Source organism: Hypomesus transpacificus, chromosome 13 (assembly GCF_021917145.1).
Source record: "Hypomesus transpacificus isolate Combined female chromosome 13, fHypTra1, whole genome shotgun sequence".
Classification (NCBI taxonomy): Eukaryota; Metazoa; Chordata; class Actinopteri; order Osmeriformes; family Osmeridae; genus Hypomesus; species Hypomesus transpacificus.
In genome coordinates, this window is record NC_061072.1 from 12,435,374 (window position 1) to 12,454,266 (window position 18,893).

Here is an 18,893-nt window from a genome sequence, read left to right on the forward strand (position 1 = left end):
CCGCTTTACAGCTCCCCATAACCAATCACTTTAGAACCAGCCTCTCTCCTCTGCCAGCTTCCCTGGTGAAAGCCCTGGAGAAAAAGCATGCTTGTAAGTACAGTGGTCTGAAACAACAGCATGTGTTCTCTCCCTGGACTGGCTGTGTGTATATGACTCTTGTGCCAGCAGCAGTTAGCGTGACTGATTCTGTGGCTAAAGGCGGATGTTTAGTTGCCTCCCCTGAAGTCATGGCCTGTCCTATGCAACACCAAACTATTGTGACAGCACACAAATCACTTACACAAGGGATACACAAACGTCTTTGACGAGGCACAGTATAGGAACGACACAGAATATTACACTCACCAGTTAGCTGGTCAACACACAGAGCAAAAGGATAGACCAAATAAACAAGCAAGGATATCCTCAAAGTTGCTATCACAAGGGGTTCAAGCAATATACAGCAGATACATTATATATATTCAATGTAAGTAATTCTTTGTAATGTTTAACGATGAATTAAGTGCTTCCGATATTTTTCCGGTATGACACCATTTTTTTGCATTATATTTCAACCTGAATATGTCCCTTTGTCCATCAGGTAAAATTGTGCTTTTTGTTACATTGCGATTAATGTATAACAGTGTACATCTATGTATTCATGTGATTATTTGTTAGAAAACACATGACTTACAGATCATACCAAATTAGGTTTACGAGAAAATCTGAAAATCATGTGTTACAGAAAACAGTTGTATATTTTATTAATGTTCTAGTATGATGTTGTTTATGTGAAAGGATTTCTCATATATTTATTTTTTTGCATAAGGGCTTAATGAACAATGTAACAGATAAGATTTATGAGTAGAAAGTGTTTATTATTTTGAGGTAATGATATGTCAGCTACTGGAATGGTATACCTGGCTCAATATCATATTGATTGTTCCTTTGATATGGTGATGGGCATCAGAGGTTATGAGGAACACATGAGGTAGGGGTGGTAGTGGCCAGTGTCTGGTACTGGTTCAGGAGAGATAGAGAACACAGAGTTCTGTAAATAACCAAAACAAACTAAAAGAACAAACTAAAGAAGAATGGCTTGGTTCTACAGTGTTGATATGTCTTCTGTACATGACACATTAAAACATGGATTTGAAGGATGTAAGGACATTTTCAAGCAAGTACCAATTTTAGCCTGTGATAATGGTATAATATGAAACAAAGAGATTATTTGTTATACCAAGCAATTTACAATATTTTCATGTGTATAGACATTTTCTTTATTGATGACTGTTAAGTTACTGATGCTACTTTTGATGGGGTTAATATAACAAAACCATTGTTACATTTATTATTTCAACTTGTCGCATCTTATTCAGTGTTATTTGTTAAGAAAATAATAAAAACACAATCTGGCTAAATGACTTTGTCCAATAAACAAAGGGTAAAGGGAAATAAATTAGTGAAAGTACCCACATTTACCATGAGACTTTCCAATTATATTAATTGACTTGACAAGTAGTTAGGAGGGGTGTAAAGCCAGAAAGAAAATGTGTTGATTTCTATTTCCACCATGTGGCCATTCATGTCACTACACACCCTCAAGACCTAAGAATTGACCAAAAAGGCCTTCTCAGTTCTATACTAAATGTTAATTTAATCTAAACAAAAATGTAATATGAAAATATAGTAGATCAAAAAAGACGGCATAAAAGCTGTGATTCATTCAAACCTACTAAGAAAAAGGTTACTACAGTTGACTGTGCATCCTAAGCACAGTGTTAACTACAATGACCACACATACACACAAAGCCATAAGTGTAGAGAAAAATGTATTTATCAAGCAGAGTTGGGTAAATTGTAAACTGTATCTTAACATCATAAAATGGGAGATAAAGGGATGGATTTTTACACATCACAGCTTAATTCATTCACCAAATGAGAATGACTGTTTTACAAGATTGATTATACATTTATAGCAGATGATTTTATCCCAAGCGACTATATAAAGTAAATGATAACTATATATTACATTTAAGATAATTATATTAACAATTTTAAGGAATTGTATTCCGCAAACACAATTTTTTCATTTAAAAAATAAATAGACTGTAACAGAAAAATTGCAACAAACAAAATGGCATGAATACAATATTGGCAACAAATTACAGATGTTTGTCAGGAAGGAAAATAGCAGTTGGCAAGAGCTTGACTCTTGATTATTAAACAGTACTACTAAATCTTTCAACAATCCTCAATACTTCTTTCAAGATATGGTTAATTCCTGTCCATCAATACAAAGTTTTAACATCTGAACTGGAGAGTAGCACAGTTGTTCTGTGCTTTGCGGTCATTGATGGTCATATATGTATATAAGTGCCGGTTTCCATTGTGTTCAAGAACCCTGGAGCTGGTAAAAATACGGTTGGTCTTATAATTTCCAACTTTATAATGTAAAGACAGGACAAATGACCAATTTGATAACATTTACTGTCGGCATTCAACTAACAGATCTTGGATGAGTTCCTTCCTTGTTTGTTCTTGCTGTCCTTTCTACCCTAATCAAGGTCTTGACAAAGAAGAAACACACAAGAAAAAAAGAAATGATCAAAAAGGGTTACTTAATGACGGGACAAAAAAAGGGACCCCACCCTCCTGTGCAGGAGAGATAAGCACCTCTGGGCCTGGAGGAGAGCAGAACAGGGTCAAACAAGTGCATTTAGTCAAAGTGCATTTGTTTTGTTTTCAGAGTTTCCATATTTGTTTCAATGGTTTTGTTCCACTAGGTGCCTTAATCAAGCACACCCCAATGGTATATTACTGAGAGAGACCTTGCAGGTCTCCTAGTTTACATTCAGATGGTCCAGGAATGTGTTGACGTCCTGTCCCAACAATGTGGGTTCCACTGGGGGGCAGGGAGAGTCAGCTTAAGGATCTGAAGTATCTGTCAGGCTAGGCTGGTGTGTGGAGTGATAATGAGGTAAGGTTATTGGGTTTAGTAGTACTTTATTGAGAGGGGCCCCATAGATATTCTAGCAATCAACAAACCATCCACTGAAACCGAACTGGTTAGTGGATCTTGTTAGATGGTTTCTGACAGTCTAATAGGGAATAATGAATAGGGGGACCTTCCAAATAAAGTTTTAGACCATTGTTAGCTTGCAGACTGTCTGGCATCTAGGTAGCTAGATAGAGGACTCAATTTTTTTTAGAGCTGTCCATCTCCTGCCCTGAAACCAACTGTCTTATCAGTTCCTACATAAATTTAAACTGTACCCATTCCTGCCTGTCTATCTCTGGCCATAGTTGCCGTTGAAAGTGCTGCCCCCTGGTGGACTGATGCTGATGGACTCCAGGAGGGGGCGCAGAGCCTGGCCAAATGGGCTGAGGAATGAGGAAACAAAGCCAGGAATAAGGTGAGAAACTGATTGAAAGCTCAGGTATATGGATCAGAGTGAATCATAATAGGGTTAAGAGTGTGAGATAAATTGTGATATTTTGTGAGCGTGTGTGTTTGTGTGACTCACGTGGACAGGATTTCAGATGGCAGGTTGGTGATGTGAGCAGGGATCTGGCTGCCAGTCAGGAACTGGGCCACTTCATTAGTAAACGTGTTGCAGTTGTGCTCCAACAGGTGGTACTTGTTACTTCTGGAGTCATGGGGGTGAAGGGAAGAAAGAGAGAGAGATACAAGATGACATAGAGGAGGGGGTAATGAAAGAGAAAAGGAATAGAAGGGAAGGATAAGGTTGAGAGTTGTAGATCACACAGCAAAACAAAGACAGAGACAGAGTAGAGAGAGATAGGAAATATTGTGAATGAGAGACAGAAAACCTACCGATATTCAATATTCAGTACGTTCAGATGACTGTCCATAGCACATTACCTGTATGTGGATTCTCCCAGCGAAGACAGGTACTCCATAAAAATCTCCTGAGTCACCTCTGTGTTCCCCAACTCCACTACAGAGTTGGGTTCTCCTAGTTGGGTCCTACCCTAAAAGCAATACATTCAAACCGCTTTGTCATCATAACAACTCTTTTTCGCCATTGCACCCTTGCTCATTCTTTCACTAAATCAACTTCTATGGACCAAAAGGGTAAAAAGGTCAAGACAACAAAGCTTACAGGCAGGCAGTTAGCGATACCCTCTCCACCATAGAAGAACTCCTCACCGTGGACCACAATAGCTGTGTGCCTGAGTGAAAACAATGTCAATGCATTTGACCATAATCCACTTTTGTATTTTCTACATTATACTCCTTATATTTTGCCCAGTATCAAGAAGGCTGATAAACGCTGTGTCCCGGTGTCCCAATAGAAGTTGTAACAATATATCAGTACATCAAGAAGCAGTGTAGCATGTGTCCCAAAACCTAAACAGACAAATTTAAAGAAAGAACCTGTAGCTACATTTCTCAATGTCAACAAACGTGCCATTTTCCCCAAATGTTGTTTCATAATATAAATCCTCACCATATCCCATCAAGCTGCTTCCCTGTAAAGAAATAAGAGAGCAATGTAACTCTAGTGCCTTCCATAAGCTTTGTTAGTTATGGGCCTAATAGCATCCCCGGGTTTTCCTGACAGCTCACCTCACCGGGCATCACCCTCCGCGGAAGAGCACATTTCATGTTCAGGTTGTCAAATTAGCAACTTACCCAGCATGAGGGGACTCAACTGGCGAGCCATTCCTTTGGAAATATCGTAAACGTACAATTTTACAAGGTACGAAATGTTTGCTTGATCCATGGTTCAATTTGTTGTCTTGAAATGTAGAACTTTGATAGCTGTCACAATGTTTACAAACCAGCAAGCTAGCTAGCTATAGCCAAAAAGGTAACTAAACAGTACAGTACAATAGTAGAGTACCCAAGTTCAAAACATACATAAATTCTAAAGATCAGAGCAAAGTAAAGAAATAAAAATATTTCTCCTTAGCTTGCTTGTCAGCTGGTGATGCTGTGTCACTGTGTGAGTGAATAAAACACTGCTGTAACAGAACCAATGAAACGGCAGCAGGAGGGTTACCACATTCTGACGAAAACATAATGAGGTCACACAAGCTACATAAGAGAAAATGATTAACAAATCAATAACAATTGAAGCATGAGTAAGCATACTTTTAACACATATACTTTGTTGATAGAAATGTAATAGTGGTTTGAGCATAGTTGTTTTAGCAGTCTGTTGGTATCTACAATAGGCTACTGTAACCTAATGCCATAGAAAGTCTGCATAATACACATTACGTAACGTTGAGTAAAAATATTCCCGTTTTGCTCCAAAACATTTTTCTTCAGTACCATATACCTAAAGTAGAGGGCAGTATGCACTAAGAAAACAATGCATGAGTATATATACCACAGAAGAAGTCAAGGCTTCTTCAAATAAGTTGTGGGCAAGTTTTTGTGTAACACAACCCGAACACAACCAATGTTTTTAGATTTGAAATAAAGTGAATTGCATTTTAGGTAATAATATTGCAGGCTCCAGTCCAAGGTAGGCGTATACACTTTGTATACCTTTATAATCTTCTGCATTTACCACAAAAAATGTGTAAATGTAATGTGAAATGTTAGCATCTAGCGACTTAAGCTACCCGCCTGAATGATTCCGTGTAGTAGTAGTGGTTGACGTTCTGATGTTTGATGATTTTTTACATAGATATTTAGCCTTAGTAGAGCACCGTTCTCCTTCCAATTTAGAGCTATCAACTTGCAGAAAGGCACTTAAAAGTGTAACTTTCGTGTTTCAAACTAGGTTATTTCTTTATTTCAATGTTACGATGCCAGGACTTTGAATGATTGACTACTTCTTGCAGGTACAAAGCCCCGTAGGGTACAATGGCACAGTGGAACGCCTATTATCGGAATGGTGATGATGACGAAGATGATGATGAGACGGAAGAGGGGGATGAGTCCGGAGGTGAGACTATAGATGGCAGGCTAGCCATTGCTATGTTAGAATGTACATGTATGTTTGATCATTGTATCACTCCAGACAGCGTTCAAAGTATGTACTGGATCTGTCCCTCACAGGTGACTACAAGCACACAGGCAGGGACAGTTTGGTGTTCCTGGTTGATGCCTCTAAGGAGATGTTCATCAAAGGAGAGGATGGAGAGCCCTCTAACTTTGACATGACCATGCAAGTACGGCTTTCCTCTCATCCCTTTTTCCTCATTCTTTCCATTACCCTTTTAGTTCCCCATCTGTTGAGGATCCTCACTCCCAAACTGTGTAATTCCCAGTTTTTATTTATGCTATACTTCCTCCTGCATTTCTCACTCAATTCCATGTATCCATGTATCCCACAGTGTGTGCGCAGTGTGTACACCAGTAAGATCATCAGCAGTGATAAGGATCTAGTGGCTTTGGTGTTCTATGGGACAAAGCACAGCAAGAACCCCCAAAACACCTTCAAACATGTGTATGTCTACCACGACCTTGACTCACCTGGTAGGTTTGCAGGAATGAAGCACACGCTGGTGGTTTACAGGCCAGTCTGCTTTTTATATCCATATCTTTTCCTCTGTCTTCAGTCCTCACCTATGTCTCCTGTTCTATCCTTCTCTCATCCGGTCTCCCTCTCGCTCCAGGTGCCAAATGGGTCCAGGAAGTGGAGAGCCTGCGTGGGGAGAAGGGAGCCTGCCTGGCAGCAGAGACCCTGGGCAGTGGGGACACCTCTCTGGGCGACGCCCTCTGGTGCTGCTCCAACCTCTACAGTGACATCAAGCTCCGCCTCTCACACAAACGCCTCATGATCTTCACGTGCAGGGACGCGCCACACGGAGGTGACAGCAAGCTCGACCGGCAGGCACGCACCAAGGCTGGAGACCTGAAAGAGACGGGTGGGTTTGGAGACTGAAAGCGGCAGTTTGTCGTTTGACGTTCTGGTGAGGCAGGATTCCAGGAGACCTTTTAATGCGGACTTGTTACACCATATGTCATAGTTATATCAAGTAAACATTGATCATTTCTTCCATCACTTCCTCTCTTTGTCTCTCATTGTTGTTCTCTCCATAGGTGTGATCATTGACCTAATGCACCTAAAGAAGTCTGATGGGTTTGACGTGTCTCTCTTCTTCTGCGACATTGTGAGTCCTCCCGAGGATGAGAGTGAGCTGGGGCTGCAGCTGGAGGCTTGTGGGAAGCTAGAAGACCTCCTGAAGAGGGTCGGGGCTAAAGAGCATAGGAAGAGAGCTCTGGCCAGGTAAATACAACTGTGGAACCATCACCTTTTGTGGTATTTTTGTGTTCTGTTTACAACCCCCTTTCCCCTCTCCCTTTCACCAGGTTGAGTCTGACTCTGGGGGAGGGTATGAAGGTAGCAGTGGGTGTGTACGTCATGGCCCGTTCCGCTAAGAAACCTTCACCAATCAGGCTCCACCGTGACACCAATGAGCCAGCTAGGACCAAGACACGCCTCTACCACACCCAAACAGGCAGCCTACTGCTGCCCAGTGACACCAAGAAGGCCCAGGTAAGGGAGGGCTGGTTCATTTGTTCTCACTGACACATATGGAGAGTTTGTAAGCCATTGCTTATGTAAGGAACGGTTAGTAATGGAATGAAAACCACACCTATCCAAATATGCATATGATAATATATAATTACAGGTGTGTCTTGATGAATTATGAATAAACTATTCCTTTATTTTTTGATGAATGTGCTAATAAATAGGCTTTCTGTGTGTCTGTAATGTCTACAGCCTGTGTGTTCTGTATCATAGGTCTGTATTTTAGAGTTAATATATGTATATGGGATGTACTGTAGGTTTATGGGAACAAGCAGATAGTGATGGAGAAAGATGAGCTGATGTGGATGAAGAAGTTTGATGACCCGGGCTTGGTTCTGATTGGGTTCAAACCTCTGGATCGCCTGAAGCTGCACCACCACATCCGGCCTGCTGTCTTCATCTACCCTGAGGAGCAGCAGATCACAGGTGTGTGTGGACTGTGGACTGTGTACATGTTCTAACACTCCTTGTCTTAATGAGGACAGTTTAAATCGTGTCACTTTGGTAGTAGTTTTTTGGGGAAAGCCAAACATTGTTGTGAGAAGAATTCTACAAAGCAATATTTTCACCCTTCTCTCTGACTGGTCTTTCCAAAGGAAGTGCATGTGTGTTCACAGCATTGCTGCAGAAGTGCATCGAGAAAGGAGTGTTTGCTGTATGTAGATACACTTCTCGTCGCAACACCCCTCCTTGCTTTGTGGCACTGGTGCCCCAAAAAGAGCAAGTGGACGAGGGCCAGGTCCAGATGACCCCCCCAGGTAACCTGGGGCAACGGCTGGGGGGAGTTTCTGATGCTTATAATGCATCCCAGTTTTCTATCATGGAATACAATGTTATCACTCTGTCTAACTGTATGTTTGCACATGTGTGCGCACGTGCACCAGGCTTCAATGCCATCTTCCTTCCTTTTGCTGAGGACGTGCGATCCCTGGACATCCCCCAGAACCCTACAGCCTCCCACACACAGGTGGAGAAGATGAAGGAGATTGTGCACAAGCTGCACTTCAGATACAGGTGCAGTCTTCAGATATGTTCATTATTGACAACTTCACTATCGGGTATATGATTTTGGCCACGTAGTTATAGATATGTCTATATATAGCTTTTCAACCTTTTGACCCAGTAAGGAGTTTTTTGGGGGGAGAGATGATAACAGGTAGGTCCTTGTGTGTTGCAGGAGTGATGCGTTTGAGAACCCGGTCCTCCAGCAGCACTACAGGAACCTGGAGGCTCTGGCTCTGGATCTGATGGCACCAGAACATATAGAGGACTTCACCTGTATGTACACTGCCCAATCTGCCAGTCCATCTGGGACTTGCTGATTTGATGAATTCCCATGTTCTCTATTGGATTATTATCATGTACAAATTAGGCATAAAAATATGCACACTTTTCAATTGTGCTTCAAACCTCCATTTCCCCCCCTATCTTCTTCCCTGCTTGCTTCTCTTCCCCCTACCTTTCTCATTTCCTCTTGGCTCTTCCTATCTCAGTGCCTAAGATAGACAGCATAGATGATCGTCTGGGTCCTCTGGTCCAGGACTTCAAGGATCTGGTCTATCCTGCTGACTACAATCCTGGGGCTAAGACTGCATCCAAGCGCAAACCAGGTCAGACTGTGGGGTCTAGATAGTTTCAATATCGTATTACTTGCCTGTGCTTGTAAACTAGTATTAATCAGCTCTGCATTTGCTATCTAGTTCTAACTACTTGAAGCTTCCTGTTTATTATGCAGCCGAGGCAGGGGGTGGAGCTGAGAAGAAGCCCAAGGTGGAGATGTCGAAGGAGGAACTGCAGGCACTTGCACAGAAAGGCGCTCTGGGTAAACTGACGGTGCCAGTATTGAAGGACGCCTGTAAGCAGTTTGGTGTTCGAACCACCGGGACCAAAAAAATTGAGCTGATTGACGCACTGATGGCCCAGCTGACCAAATGAAGAGCTGTAGCTATCAGGCCAGCCTCTGTTGGAAGTTTGTCAGTTGTCTTTGTGATGGAAGAGGGGAGGCAAAAAGTAAAGGGCTTCTGTGGAAAGTAGTGAGTTGAAAGTTTTGGAGAAAAACCTAAATTCAAATGAAACTATTGTACTCGTGTATGACTGTAACTTAAAATGTTGTAAAAAAAAAAAAAAAAAAACCCATGGTGGTTACTTATTGAAATTTTGCAATCTGTTTTAATTCGTTTCTGTCAGAATTAATTATATCACTGCGAAAATATATAGTCCTACTTTTCTTGTCTCTGAAGGGAGTGTCTTGACTTGATAAGCACAACATACAATAAAGAAAAAACGTGGTCGGGCAAGTTGTACAAGACTGGGCAAGTCAGAAACGTTAAGTAGGCTACTTGCACGTGACGGAGGGTGGTGCTTGTCCGCTAAAGATCCTACCTGTCCTTTGTAAATATGGAGCCATGCGATTGCAAGACGAGCAGCGCCTGTTCAGCAACTTCCGTAAACTGCGCAGGTGGAACAACCGAGTTGGAAAATGCGGTAACAGGTGAGAGATGCATGAAAACAACTTTGTAAAGCACTTAACGATTCTTTGTGATGGTAAACAAGTGAGGCCAAGCCAAGGGGACTGATAAACATGTAGCAATACTTGTTTCTTGCACCAGAGTCTACATAACTAGCCCGGGCTATCTCGAAACATGTGCAACTTGTGTGAACAACGATTAAATCCAAGGCACACTGACCTTGAGGTCTAGTGAGAAAACGATGTTATTGTGGTGTCAAAGCAGTGGACTCCTTTGTGCATCAACTTTTATTATTATATATAATATAAATTGTATTATTATATATAAATTATATATTATATAATTTTTATGACATTTTATACAAATAATGTTTACATTTCTTCTCGTGACTCGTAAACAACACTACACTTGCTTTGATTTGAACGCTTGTTGTTGCTCTCTCCTTACCTCTCCTTTTACCTAGGTCTATGGTTAGACTTCAACAGTGTACTGACCGCAGTCTTAACTGTGGTAGGCTACCTCCTCTACAAGTTCTCACAGGGTCAGTATCCACTCAATGAGTCCCCGGGTTCGAGGTTAGACCAAAATGGAATGTATGGTAGGGTGACCAGACGTCCTCTTTTACCCGGACATGTCCTCTTTTTGAGACCTAAAAAATGCGTCCGGCGGCAGGGATTCCAAAATCGTCCGAGATTTTGCCTCGTTGGATATTTGTGTTTTTTCTGGGTCTTTCACAACGCCCGGCCTTACAAGTTTTGGAAGGGTATCTCCCTCAAGTTCCACCTTCTTGCGCAAGCTCTGACCGTAGAGCTGACTGTCATTGGTCAACCGCCTTTTCAGTGTTGCCAGATGCACGATAATTATCCTCCAAATACGATGATTGTGAGCCTTTGGTATGATACCATTTCCAATCTGGCAACAATGAGCACCTTGCCGCCTTTGTTGAATATATGAGGACTGAAAAGTGTCTTAATTTTCTTATGTTAATATGTGACCATAAACAATTTATTATTTAGAATGTTGTATTTGTTATCATTATTGCTTTAATATAACAAGCATTAAACAACCACTGAAAGCCACAGAAGCACTGGACTAAATTCCCACCCCCGCGACGAAGTGTCCTCTTTTTCACAAACTCAAATCTGGTCATCCTAATGTATGGAGACTGTAGGCCTATACATTTCTTGGAATAGGCATTCTCTGTGACCACCACCTAATCAGCATAAGGCATAATAAAAAAGTGTGGGTCTCAATAGTGTTATTATGCAGCTTAAACAAGTAGCCTACATTATTAGACTGGGCAGCACATTGGAGTTACATCACTGCTTGGCTTGAAATAACCTTTTATATGGTGTCTCATCATTACAGACTGCCTATTCAGTCATTTGGGGGGTTTCCTTGCAATTTTGGCATTCTTGAAATGGTGTGTCTAATTGATAATCAATTTCCTGCTGCTCAACATTTGTAAACCATGTCAGTTTGGCATAATACTGTGTCTTTCACAGCACTCCCAGCCCTGATAAGATGGCCTATTCGTCTCTTCTGCACTCTGACTGGTAAGCAGACAGTTGAACCTCTGTGCTTGTTATTGAGTCACAGTTGAGGGAACACCATCAATGCAGTACTAATACACTCCACAAAGGTTAGGGTATGCCGATTTTTATCCAAAGCAGTATACCAAGGGGATTTGAACATGCAATCTCTTAATCTGTCGTCAAATATTATACCACTGAGCTATTACCCACCCCATAATATAAATTTTAATTTTAAACACTGTTAAACCGCCATGTGTTGCAGGTCTGACAGCTTTGTGGAGCTGGGTGAGCCATCTGGTGGGCACTTTACGCAGTACGTATCTCCATATTTTACCATCCATCTCATCCTTCCTATTTTAGGACAGCATCCAGTAGAGCCGAACACCAGATGTATCTTCACTGACAACCTGTTATCTTTTACTTGGATGTGAAATCAATACCTAACAGTCAAGCAGGCATGTAGGTACATGTACAATATGATTAATCATTCAGTGTGTTGCAGGCATACAAAGCCTGTTTAAGTGGCTGTCTCGTATTTGGAGGTTTTCAGCAGGTGAGAAGCTGCTTAATTAATTAACTATTTGTTCTCAAAATATTCGGTAATAAGGCTGAGTGATTAAGTTAAATAACTTTATCTTCCTCACAGCTGTGATCTCCAAACTCATCTCCGTGCCTGCTGTCATTAAAGCCTTCACAGGTATACAACTCTTTTCGATTCCTTTTCTTCCCTGGGTCTTAGTTACCACTAATTTCTCCCCCCTCACTAATGATAACCAAGGCGTGGAATCTGTCAACAAACATAATAGAATTGAGTTAGTTGGATCCTTATCCCTATTATTTTTCAACAGAGGACTTGGCACTCTCTGTACAATCTCATCATATTTAGTCTTCTGTGTCTTTCGGGGTTGTATATCAAGTCTCTTCTCTTTTGAGCTCATTTCTTTCTGCTGTAAATCTGAATGGCTGTTCACACAAGCCAGCTGCTAGATATTTATCTCCCTTTTGTTTTTGTTTCTTTCTCCCAGTAAACTTCAGAGAGCAAGCTCCAGACAGAGATGTCCAATCACCCAGGTCAGGCAGCCCCAGGGAGCCGGAGTTGAGGCTTATCCTGCTAGGGCCTCCTGGAGGGGGCCGTACCTCCTTGGCAGACACCCTGCTGGGCTGCAGACGCCCCCTACCTGAAGGCCAGGCAAGCCCTCTGATGGAGAGCAGCAGGCGGCAGGCGGTGGTAGAGGGGAGGGTGGTCACGGTAGTGGACACCCCAGACCTATTTGGCCCCTCCCTGGATGACAGTAAGAGGGCCCGGGAGGCCCTGCGAAGCCTCCAGCTTATCAGTCCTGGACCCCATGCTATCATGCTGGTTATCCAGGCCCCAGGTTCTGGAGGTAGGATTGATCAGGATGCTGCAGAGGCCACCAGGGTCACACTGGAGCTTTTTGGGGATGGAGCCAGCAGCTACATCATTACGGTCCTCACTCATGCAGACTGTCTGTGGTCAGGCAGTTCTTTAGCCCAGCTCCTGGATACTAATGAAGGGGGTCTCAGGACTGCTCTGTCTCTCTGTGGCCAAAAGGCTGAGCTTGTGGGCAATGGCCCAGACTGCCCCCTGGGTGCAAGGAGGACAGTGGCAAGGATGCTGCTGGACAGGGTGGTGGAGATGAGGGCACTGCAGGGCCACTTCACCCATGAGCTGCAGAGGAGGGAGGACAGCCTCAGGGAGGAGCTACTGACAGACATGGCTGCTAAATTGACTCAGAAAATTAGATGTGTTAATTAAGATTAAGACAACCAGACAGATAAGAAAGATGGAAGAGTGGGGGTGAAGATACTAAGAGATTATGTACTTTATAGGTTCAAGCTAGCCTGACGTTGTCATACTCATAATTCTAGTCAGAATATGAGTCTGAAAACTCTCCTTTGGGCTGTGACTACGGGGCGTGTTTCAACCGAACTCAAATGCGTCTTCGCTTAATTGGATAGACCTACAACCAACGTAATATGTTGTTTGTTGAAAACGAATTCAACCCAAGCGCTCTTTCGTGATGTTGTTGATTACGTTACTGTTGATCATCTGTCCATCATCTATAAAGCCCGCCCTGGCAATTTCATTGGTCCGTCCCGATTCTGGTTTTCTGTAGTTGTCCCCAATACGAGACCCTCCAGACCCAACTTCCCGAACAAATTTTTTTGTGGGCCGGGAGAAGTTGGGCTGGCAGCCAGGCTAGGTTCAAGCTGCAATTTCTGGTGTAAGGGTTAGGTGTCATTTTGTAGGTTTGCTGATTGTCTTTGTCCTACATGTTTTCTCACTGCACTGCATGGATATTATGGTTATGGGTTGTTTGTCATGCTGCTGATTCAATAAAATTCCCATTTATTGATGCCGGAAAATACATCAAGCTTTCAGGGAGCACAGTGTGCACAATTACAAAATAAGTTAAATACATTGTATTAGCTCTCTTATGTAGAAACGTCATATATAATACTCTAAGGTATTTTCTATGTTTCATAATGTGGAAAAAGTACTGAAAATAAAGTTTTACTGGGCTGTATGCACTCAGGCATTCAGGCAATTTAGCACCCTATGATAACATTGGATGTTATTGTTTTACAAAGATACACTGTTTGAAACAAATCACTCCCACCCTGCATCAAAATAAACTGGAATCTAGGGTTTCGCAGTCTCGGAGGAGGGACTACTGTACGCATTCAGGTCTGACGCAGACTATGACAAGCGAAAATGAAGCCAATGACGTTTTGCGCATGCCCACGGAGAGGTATAGGAGCAACAAGGAAAAAGTGCTAGCTAGCTAAAGACAAAGGACCAAACAACCGCAGGAAAAGAGCAGAAAAGGTTGATTCGAGAGGATTATGACCACCCAAACTGGTACTACACGAAGAAAAAGGTGCGTGGTGAGGTGAAAATTGATTACAAGGTGATAAGTTGCATGGATCGTTATCAAACGTCTGGAACGTACTGCAGGCTTTCTAGTTACACACTACATACAGTGAGAGCTTGAACGACGGTTAATGTAAGAAGTTATTGTATTGATGACAATATATATTTTGTTATATAAATCTAACTGTCAAACTGATTATGATAATATCCTGAAATGGTCCGCTTTAGCCAACTACAATGTGCTATTTACTAATCAGGGGCTTTCTTATCTGGCAGTCAGCTGCCTAATGTGTATTCTAGTGCTAGGTTCCAGCTGACTGGGGGAAAAGAGAACTAGCACAACGCCTGATATCGGACTCGCTGTGGCAAACATTGACATTAGGGATGTCAACATATTATTGTATGATTACTTACTGTCAATTTCTTCTCTCTCTACTTTGCCAGCTGTTTTCCAAGGATTGCTTTCCATTGAGCCTCAACCATCCCGTCTGCTTCATAGTTTCCCTCAGCTTGATGTCTGGTGCTGCTTGGGTATACTAGAGATGGAGAGAACTGCAGTGCTCAAGTGACTAGGAGAGAGTCCTGAACACTTGTAAAACTAGCAATATGGAGGAAGTCGAAAGAAGAGACACACACTGCCTTTTTGTACTTTGTTTTTAAGCTGACACGTCTGGATAATTTCTTACATCTAATGATTTTCACGGGAAACTCCTGATCTTCGGCACTCCACACTTGAATCTTTTTACAGTTTTTCCTTCCTCTCAACATTTATAGCGACATTGTGTAGTGAGCTTCGTCTTATTTCACTCCAGCCAGGAACTACCCCTACCCTCTCCTCACGCCCCTCCAGCACCTGAGAGGTCGCAATGATGATGGTTGCTGTGGCTGCGTAACCACAACGATGGGGAGTGCTCCATATTCCGGAGGGAAGGGGAGGGCAGTTGGGGGGCTGCAGGATCTAGGCTGTATGCCTTGGAAGGTCAGCAAACAGAAAGGGGAGGGAGGGGGTGATGTTGAGGGTCCAGGGGGAGGGGAAGAGAAGTCAGACCAGAGGCCATACCTCTCTCCTGCCCAGGCTCCACCCCCTCCAGCTATTTACCACGAGAAGCAGCGCCGGGAGTTGTGTGCTCTGCATGCTCTCAATAACGTCTTCCAGGACAGGGCAGCTTTCAGCAGAGACACATTGCAGGACATTTACCAGAGGTGTGTGTGTGTGTGTGTCTTTTGTTTGTGTTTGTTACCTCTGCTTTCCATCTCTCCTGTGCTCTCTCTCTTTTTCTATCTTGCTCTCCTCATTACTCTGTCTATCCTCTCTCCAAAGACTCTCCCCCGGCACCATGGTGACACCTCATAAGAAGAGCATGCTGGGAAATGGGAACTATGACGTGAACGTCATCATGGCGGCCCTGCAGACTCGGGGCTTTGAGGCCGTGTGGTGGGATAAAAGGAGGTAAAGCTGTTTGATGTCACTTTCATATAACTTGCTGTTCTTTTACTACTCATGTTTCTAGCGCTATTTGTGAGTGTCTGTCTTGATTTAGAGTTAGCCAAACTAACTAGCTTATTTCTCCAATTCCACACAGGTCCACAATCCAACTCAGTCATGTTCCATCCAAAATATTATTGTACATGGTTTGACTGACTTAGTATAAAAACACGTTCACGTTCTGTTACTTTGAGAGTTATTGTCTTCAGGGCTAAAACAAAGCAAATGAGGTCACTGATATTTTGCCATTTAAAAACAGAAAAAAAGTATTTTACCTTCGATGAATCAGAATTCGGTTTATTCGCCATGTATGTTACACAAAAAACTGAATTTACTTTGGCAGCAAGGTGCAGACAATAAACATGTACGGATATTAATCTAAAGTATGTACTATGGCAAATACAGATGCTGCAACAATGTCAAACTAGATCAAATGTAAATGAGTACTTCGAAACACAACCTAAAGTAAAGTGTGCATTAACTTGTTTGTTTGTGTGTGCGTGTCCTCCAGAGATGTGGCCAGTATAGCTCTCACCAACGTGACAGGCTTTATCCTCAATGTGCCGTCCAACCTGCGTTGGGGTCCTCTCCGCCTTCCCCTCAAACGCCAGCACTGGATTGGTGTACGAGAGGTGGGTGGAGTCTACTACAACCTGGACTCCAAACTGCGCAGCCCACACACCATCGGGAACCCTGATGAGCTCAGGTAAGTGCGTGTGTGTGTTTGGGTTTAGGCTGCCTCTGTGTAAATGCTTTTATGAATGCCTGCAGTGATTCAGTAGATTGTCTTGGTTCTGTGTTGTAGTAGCTGTGCTGGTAAAAGCTGATTTACACATCTCCACTAGGTGGCACTACATAGTAACTTACACTGTTGAGCTATCAATTTATATAGTACCAAGTCAATTGAATGTTTCAATCTGTACTAACCACTCACAGCTATTGGTCTTCAGGTAGAAATAGTCACTCATTTTACAATGTTGATTGGCCTTAGTCTAAACTCTAATAATACAGCTGCACTAATGTGTATGATCTTTCCACTCCTACCTAATAAAATCACAGGAAGTTCTTGCGTCACCAGCTGAGAGGGAAGAACTGTGAACTGCTATTGGTTGTCTCTGAGGATGTGGAGGTTCACCAAACCTGGAGGTCGGAGGGCTGCCCGACCAGCCAATGATATCTCATAATGTTGCTCAGGACACAGGCATGGTCCAATCAGGGGACAGCGGGATGAGGAAGAGTTATGCTCAGCCAATCCACAGGGAGGCACTCAAGCCAGACTTCCTTACTTTGTTTTGTTTACATTGCTGGAATCTGGCTGAAGCGATGAAGGATTCGAACACATACAGGGAAATCACTCAGAATCACACTACACACAAAACACACAGATCTACGAACCTTTATGTTCGGTGTTTGGGATTCTAATGTGTTTTTATAGATATTGACTATTTTTCAATGTCATTTTTGATTTAGATTTTTTGTACATTAACCGTTTCCAGTTGTTTCTATGTGTGGGAGGTGTGTAATATGACTCCTCTCCTTGCTGTGTCATTAGCTGTTTCTGCTCAAGTCCTGTACTCACAGATGTCTTTCGTGTGGCTCTCCTCTCTCTGTCTCTCAATGTGCATTTCTCTCCCTCCCCCTATTTCTCTCACCAGATGTGTCTTTCCTAGCTCCACTGTGATTGTGTATGTTCATCTCATCTCAGCCTTTCTCTCATTCTGACATCACCTGTTCACTGTTCAGGCCTCCACTCTGCCAAAACAGACCCTGAATCACAGGCACAAACCGTATCCAGTCTGTACAAACACAGTGTGTGTATGCTGTACATACATACTGTATGACTGCAAGGTAATGAAGCAAACGCCAAGCACTTCTGCCACCATACTGTCTTTGTAGACATCCTCTTATGTTGTAGTCAGTCTCAGAAAGCAGACCCCAGTCTCTGCAAGTAGAGTCTGTACAGTAGCCAATGAGAAGTGTCCTGTATCATGGGTCATGTCACAGCTCCTGCGTATCACAGGGTCTCTGTAGCCGATAAGCTGGAATGTCCTCTGTTTGGGTCAGAGCTGTATTCAAACCAGAACTGGTATTCCCCTTAACTATAATGTTATAAAGTCATATCATTATGGGAGACTGACAGCATATCAGATGTCCGCATGCCAAATTCTCAGTTGTGAAATCTGTAGGCCTGTACTGTTCAACCCAGGTGGAGGATGGTCAAGTGACAATGCACTGTGGCTAGCTGTGACTGTGTCTTGGCTAGGGATGAGACATGTCACATCTGACAAGCTGAGGGAGTTTAGGGGAATTTGCTCCTGTTACATGATAATAGTAGGCAGGAGCAGAGGGAGCCATTTAGAAACTGAAAATGAGTTTGGAGAGTGACATTGAGGGGAAAATGAAAGTTGGTGGTTGTCCAGTCAGATATGTGTTGTTTTTTGTTGATGTTTTGAAATCAGCCTTAGGAGAGATTTGTGTTGGTGGCTTTGTAGCTGTCATCACAGCAGAGCTGTGTGTATTTTTGAAGAGTGATAGATATGGCCTTAACTTGTTTACAAAAGAAGCAGTTATTCTCTCTTCACCTAAAGAAGAGATATATTTAACCCTGGTCCTTATGGGCTTGGTTTGTGGAAATGTACTTTTACCCATATTGAATATGTAATACTTTGCCTAATGTTGCTGTGGTCACATCTGATAAGTCATTTGATTGCTGGACTTGAGATGGGGCAGTCCACAAATTGGATACAGAATCCCATCACTACTACACAGAAAGTTATTATTGTTGTGATTTTTTGCTTTATGCCATGACAATCCTACCCACCTCTCCTGTCACAGGGTCCTGGTTCTTTCACGGTTTTTTCTTGTTTTCCACAGAAATAAAATGCTTGTAATGGCACTTTATGTATACCCTCAAGTGTGAGTGCGTCATTTCTTGCACAATGGAAAGGGGGGGATGTCGGAAAGGTTCCCAGAAATGTAGTCCATTCTTCCAAGTAGACATTATGT

At 42.6% G+C, this 18,893-nt stretch overlaps 3 protein-coding genes across 6 annotated transcripts; 2 read left to right on the forward strand and 1 right to left on the reverse strand.

Moving 5' to 3' along the window:
- Positions 1–1,797: 1,797 nt before the first annotated feature.
- Positions 1,798–5,040, reverse strand: desi1b (desumoylating isopeptidase 1b). Of its 2 annotated transcripts, XM_047032749.1 has the most exons (7): positions 4,643–5,040; positions 4,458–4,479; positions 4,110–4,179; positions 3,869–3,978; positions 3,510–3,632; positions 3,259–3,366; positions 1,798–2,666 (listed from the first exon to the last, which is right to left on the reverse strand). In XM_047032749.1, the coding sequence occupies exons 1-6, from the start codon at positions 4,731–4,733 to the stop codon at positions 3,273–3,275; spliced, it is 510 nt and encodes a 169-aa protein (XP_046888705.1). In that variant the 5' UTR covers positions 4,734–5,040; the 3' UTR covers positions 1,798–2,666; positions 3,259–3,272. The 2 variants fall into 2 exon arrangements, with proteins under 2 accessions (XP_046888705.1, XP_046888704.1); XM_047032748.1 differs by having other exon boundaries at positions 1,798–3,366.
- A 312-nt stretch (positions 5,041–5,352) lies between these two features.
- xrcc6 (X-ray repair complementing defective repair in Chinese hamster cells 6) lies at positions 5,353–9,901 on the forward strand. 2 transcript variants are annotated; one of them, XR_006956935.1, is made up of 14 exons: positions 5,353–5,483; positions 5,806–5,909; positions 6,023–6,135; positions 6,301–6,442; positions 6,583–6,834; positions 7,010–7,196; positions 7,280–7,466; positions 7,760–7,928; positions 8,099–8,260; positions 8,387–8,516; positions 8,680–8,780; positions 8,996–9,112; positions 9,238–9,535; positions 9,743–9,901. XR_006956935.1 is itself a non-coding variant. In XM_047032110.1 (13 exons), exons 2-13 carry the CDS (start codon positions 5,828–5,830, stop codon positions 9,435–9,437), a joined length of 1,842 nt encoding a protein of 613 aa, XP_046888066.1. In that variant the 5' UTR covers positions 5,353–5,483; positions 5,806–5,827; the 3' UTR covers positions 9,438–9,714. The 2 variants fall into 2 exon arrangements, 1 of the variants encoding a protein (XP_046888066.1); XM_047032110.1 differs by lacking the exon at positions 9,743–9,901 and having other exon boundaries at positions 9,238–9,714.
- A 3,733-nt stretch (positions 9,902–13,634) lies between these two features.
- On the forward strand, positions 13,635–18,795 carry josd1 (Josephin domain containing 1). 2 transcript variants are annotated; one of them, XM_047032111.1, is made up of 5 exons: positions 13,635–14,408; positions 14,846–15,604; positions 15,723–15,851; positions 16,399–16,593; positions 16,947–18,795. In XM_047032111.1, exons 2-5 carry the CDS (start codon positions 15,303–15,305, stop codon positions 17,059–17,061), a joined length of 741 nt encoding a protein of 246 aa, XP_046888067.1. In that variant the 5' UTR covers positions 13,635–14,408; positions 14,846–15,302; the 3' UTR covers positions 17,062–18,795. The 2 variants fall into 2 exon arrangements, with proteins under 2 accessions (XP_046888067.1, XP_046888068.1); XM_047032112.1 differs by lacking the exon at positions 13,635–14,408 and adding an exon at positions 14,431–14,534.
- Positions 18,796–18,893: the final 98 nt, after the last annotated feature.

Coding starts and splice junctions, on each gene's coding strand:
- josd1 (XM_047032111.1), top strand. CDS start 15,303: ATGGGGAGTGCTCCATATTCCGGAGGGAAGGGGAGGGCAGTTGGGGGG. Junction 15,605..15,722: donor TTGCAGGACATTTACCAGAG/GTGTGTGTGTGT, acceptor CTCTCTCCAAAG/ACTCTCCCCCGGCACCATGG. Junction 15,852..16,398: donor GTGTGGTGGGATAAAAGGAG/GTAAAGCTGTTT, acceptor CGTGTCCTCCAG/AGATGTGGCCAGTATAGCTC.
- xrcc6 (XM_047032110.1), top strand. CDS start 5,828: ATGGCACAGTGGAACGCCTATTATCGGAATGGTGATGATGACGAAGAT. Junction 6,835..7,009: donor TGGAGACCTGAAAGAGACGG/GTGGGTTTGGAG, acceptor TTCTCTCCATAG/GTGTGATCATTGACCTAATG. Junction 8,517..8,679: donor AAGCTGCACTTCAGATACAG/GTGCAGTCTTCA, acceptor TGTGTGTTGCAG/GAGTGATGCGTTTGAGAACC.
- desi1b (XM_047032749.1), bottom strand. CDS start 4,733: ATGGATCAAGCAAACATTTCGTACCTTGTAAAATTGTACGTTTACGAT. Junction 3,979..4,109: donor GTATCGCTAACTGCCTGCCT/GTAAGCTTTGTT, acceptor TATTGCTTTTAG/GGTAGGACCCAACTAGGAGA. Junction 3,367..3,509: donor CCATCTGAAATCCTGTCCAC/GTGAGTCACACA, acceptor CTCATTCCTCAG/CCCATTTGGCCAGGCTCTGC.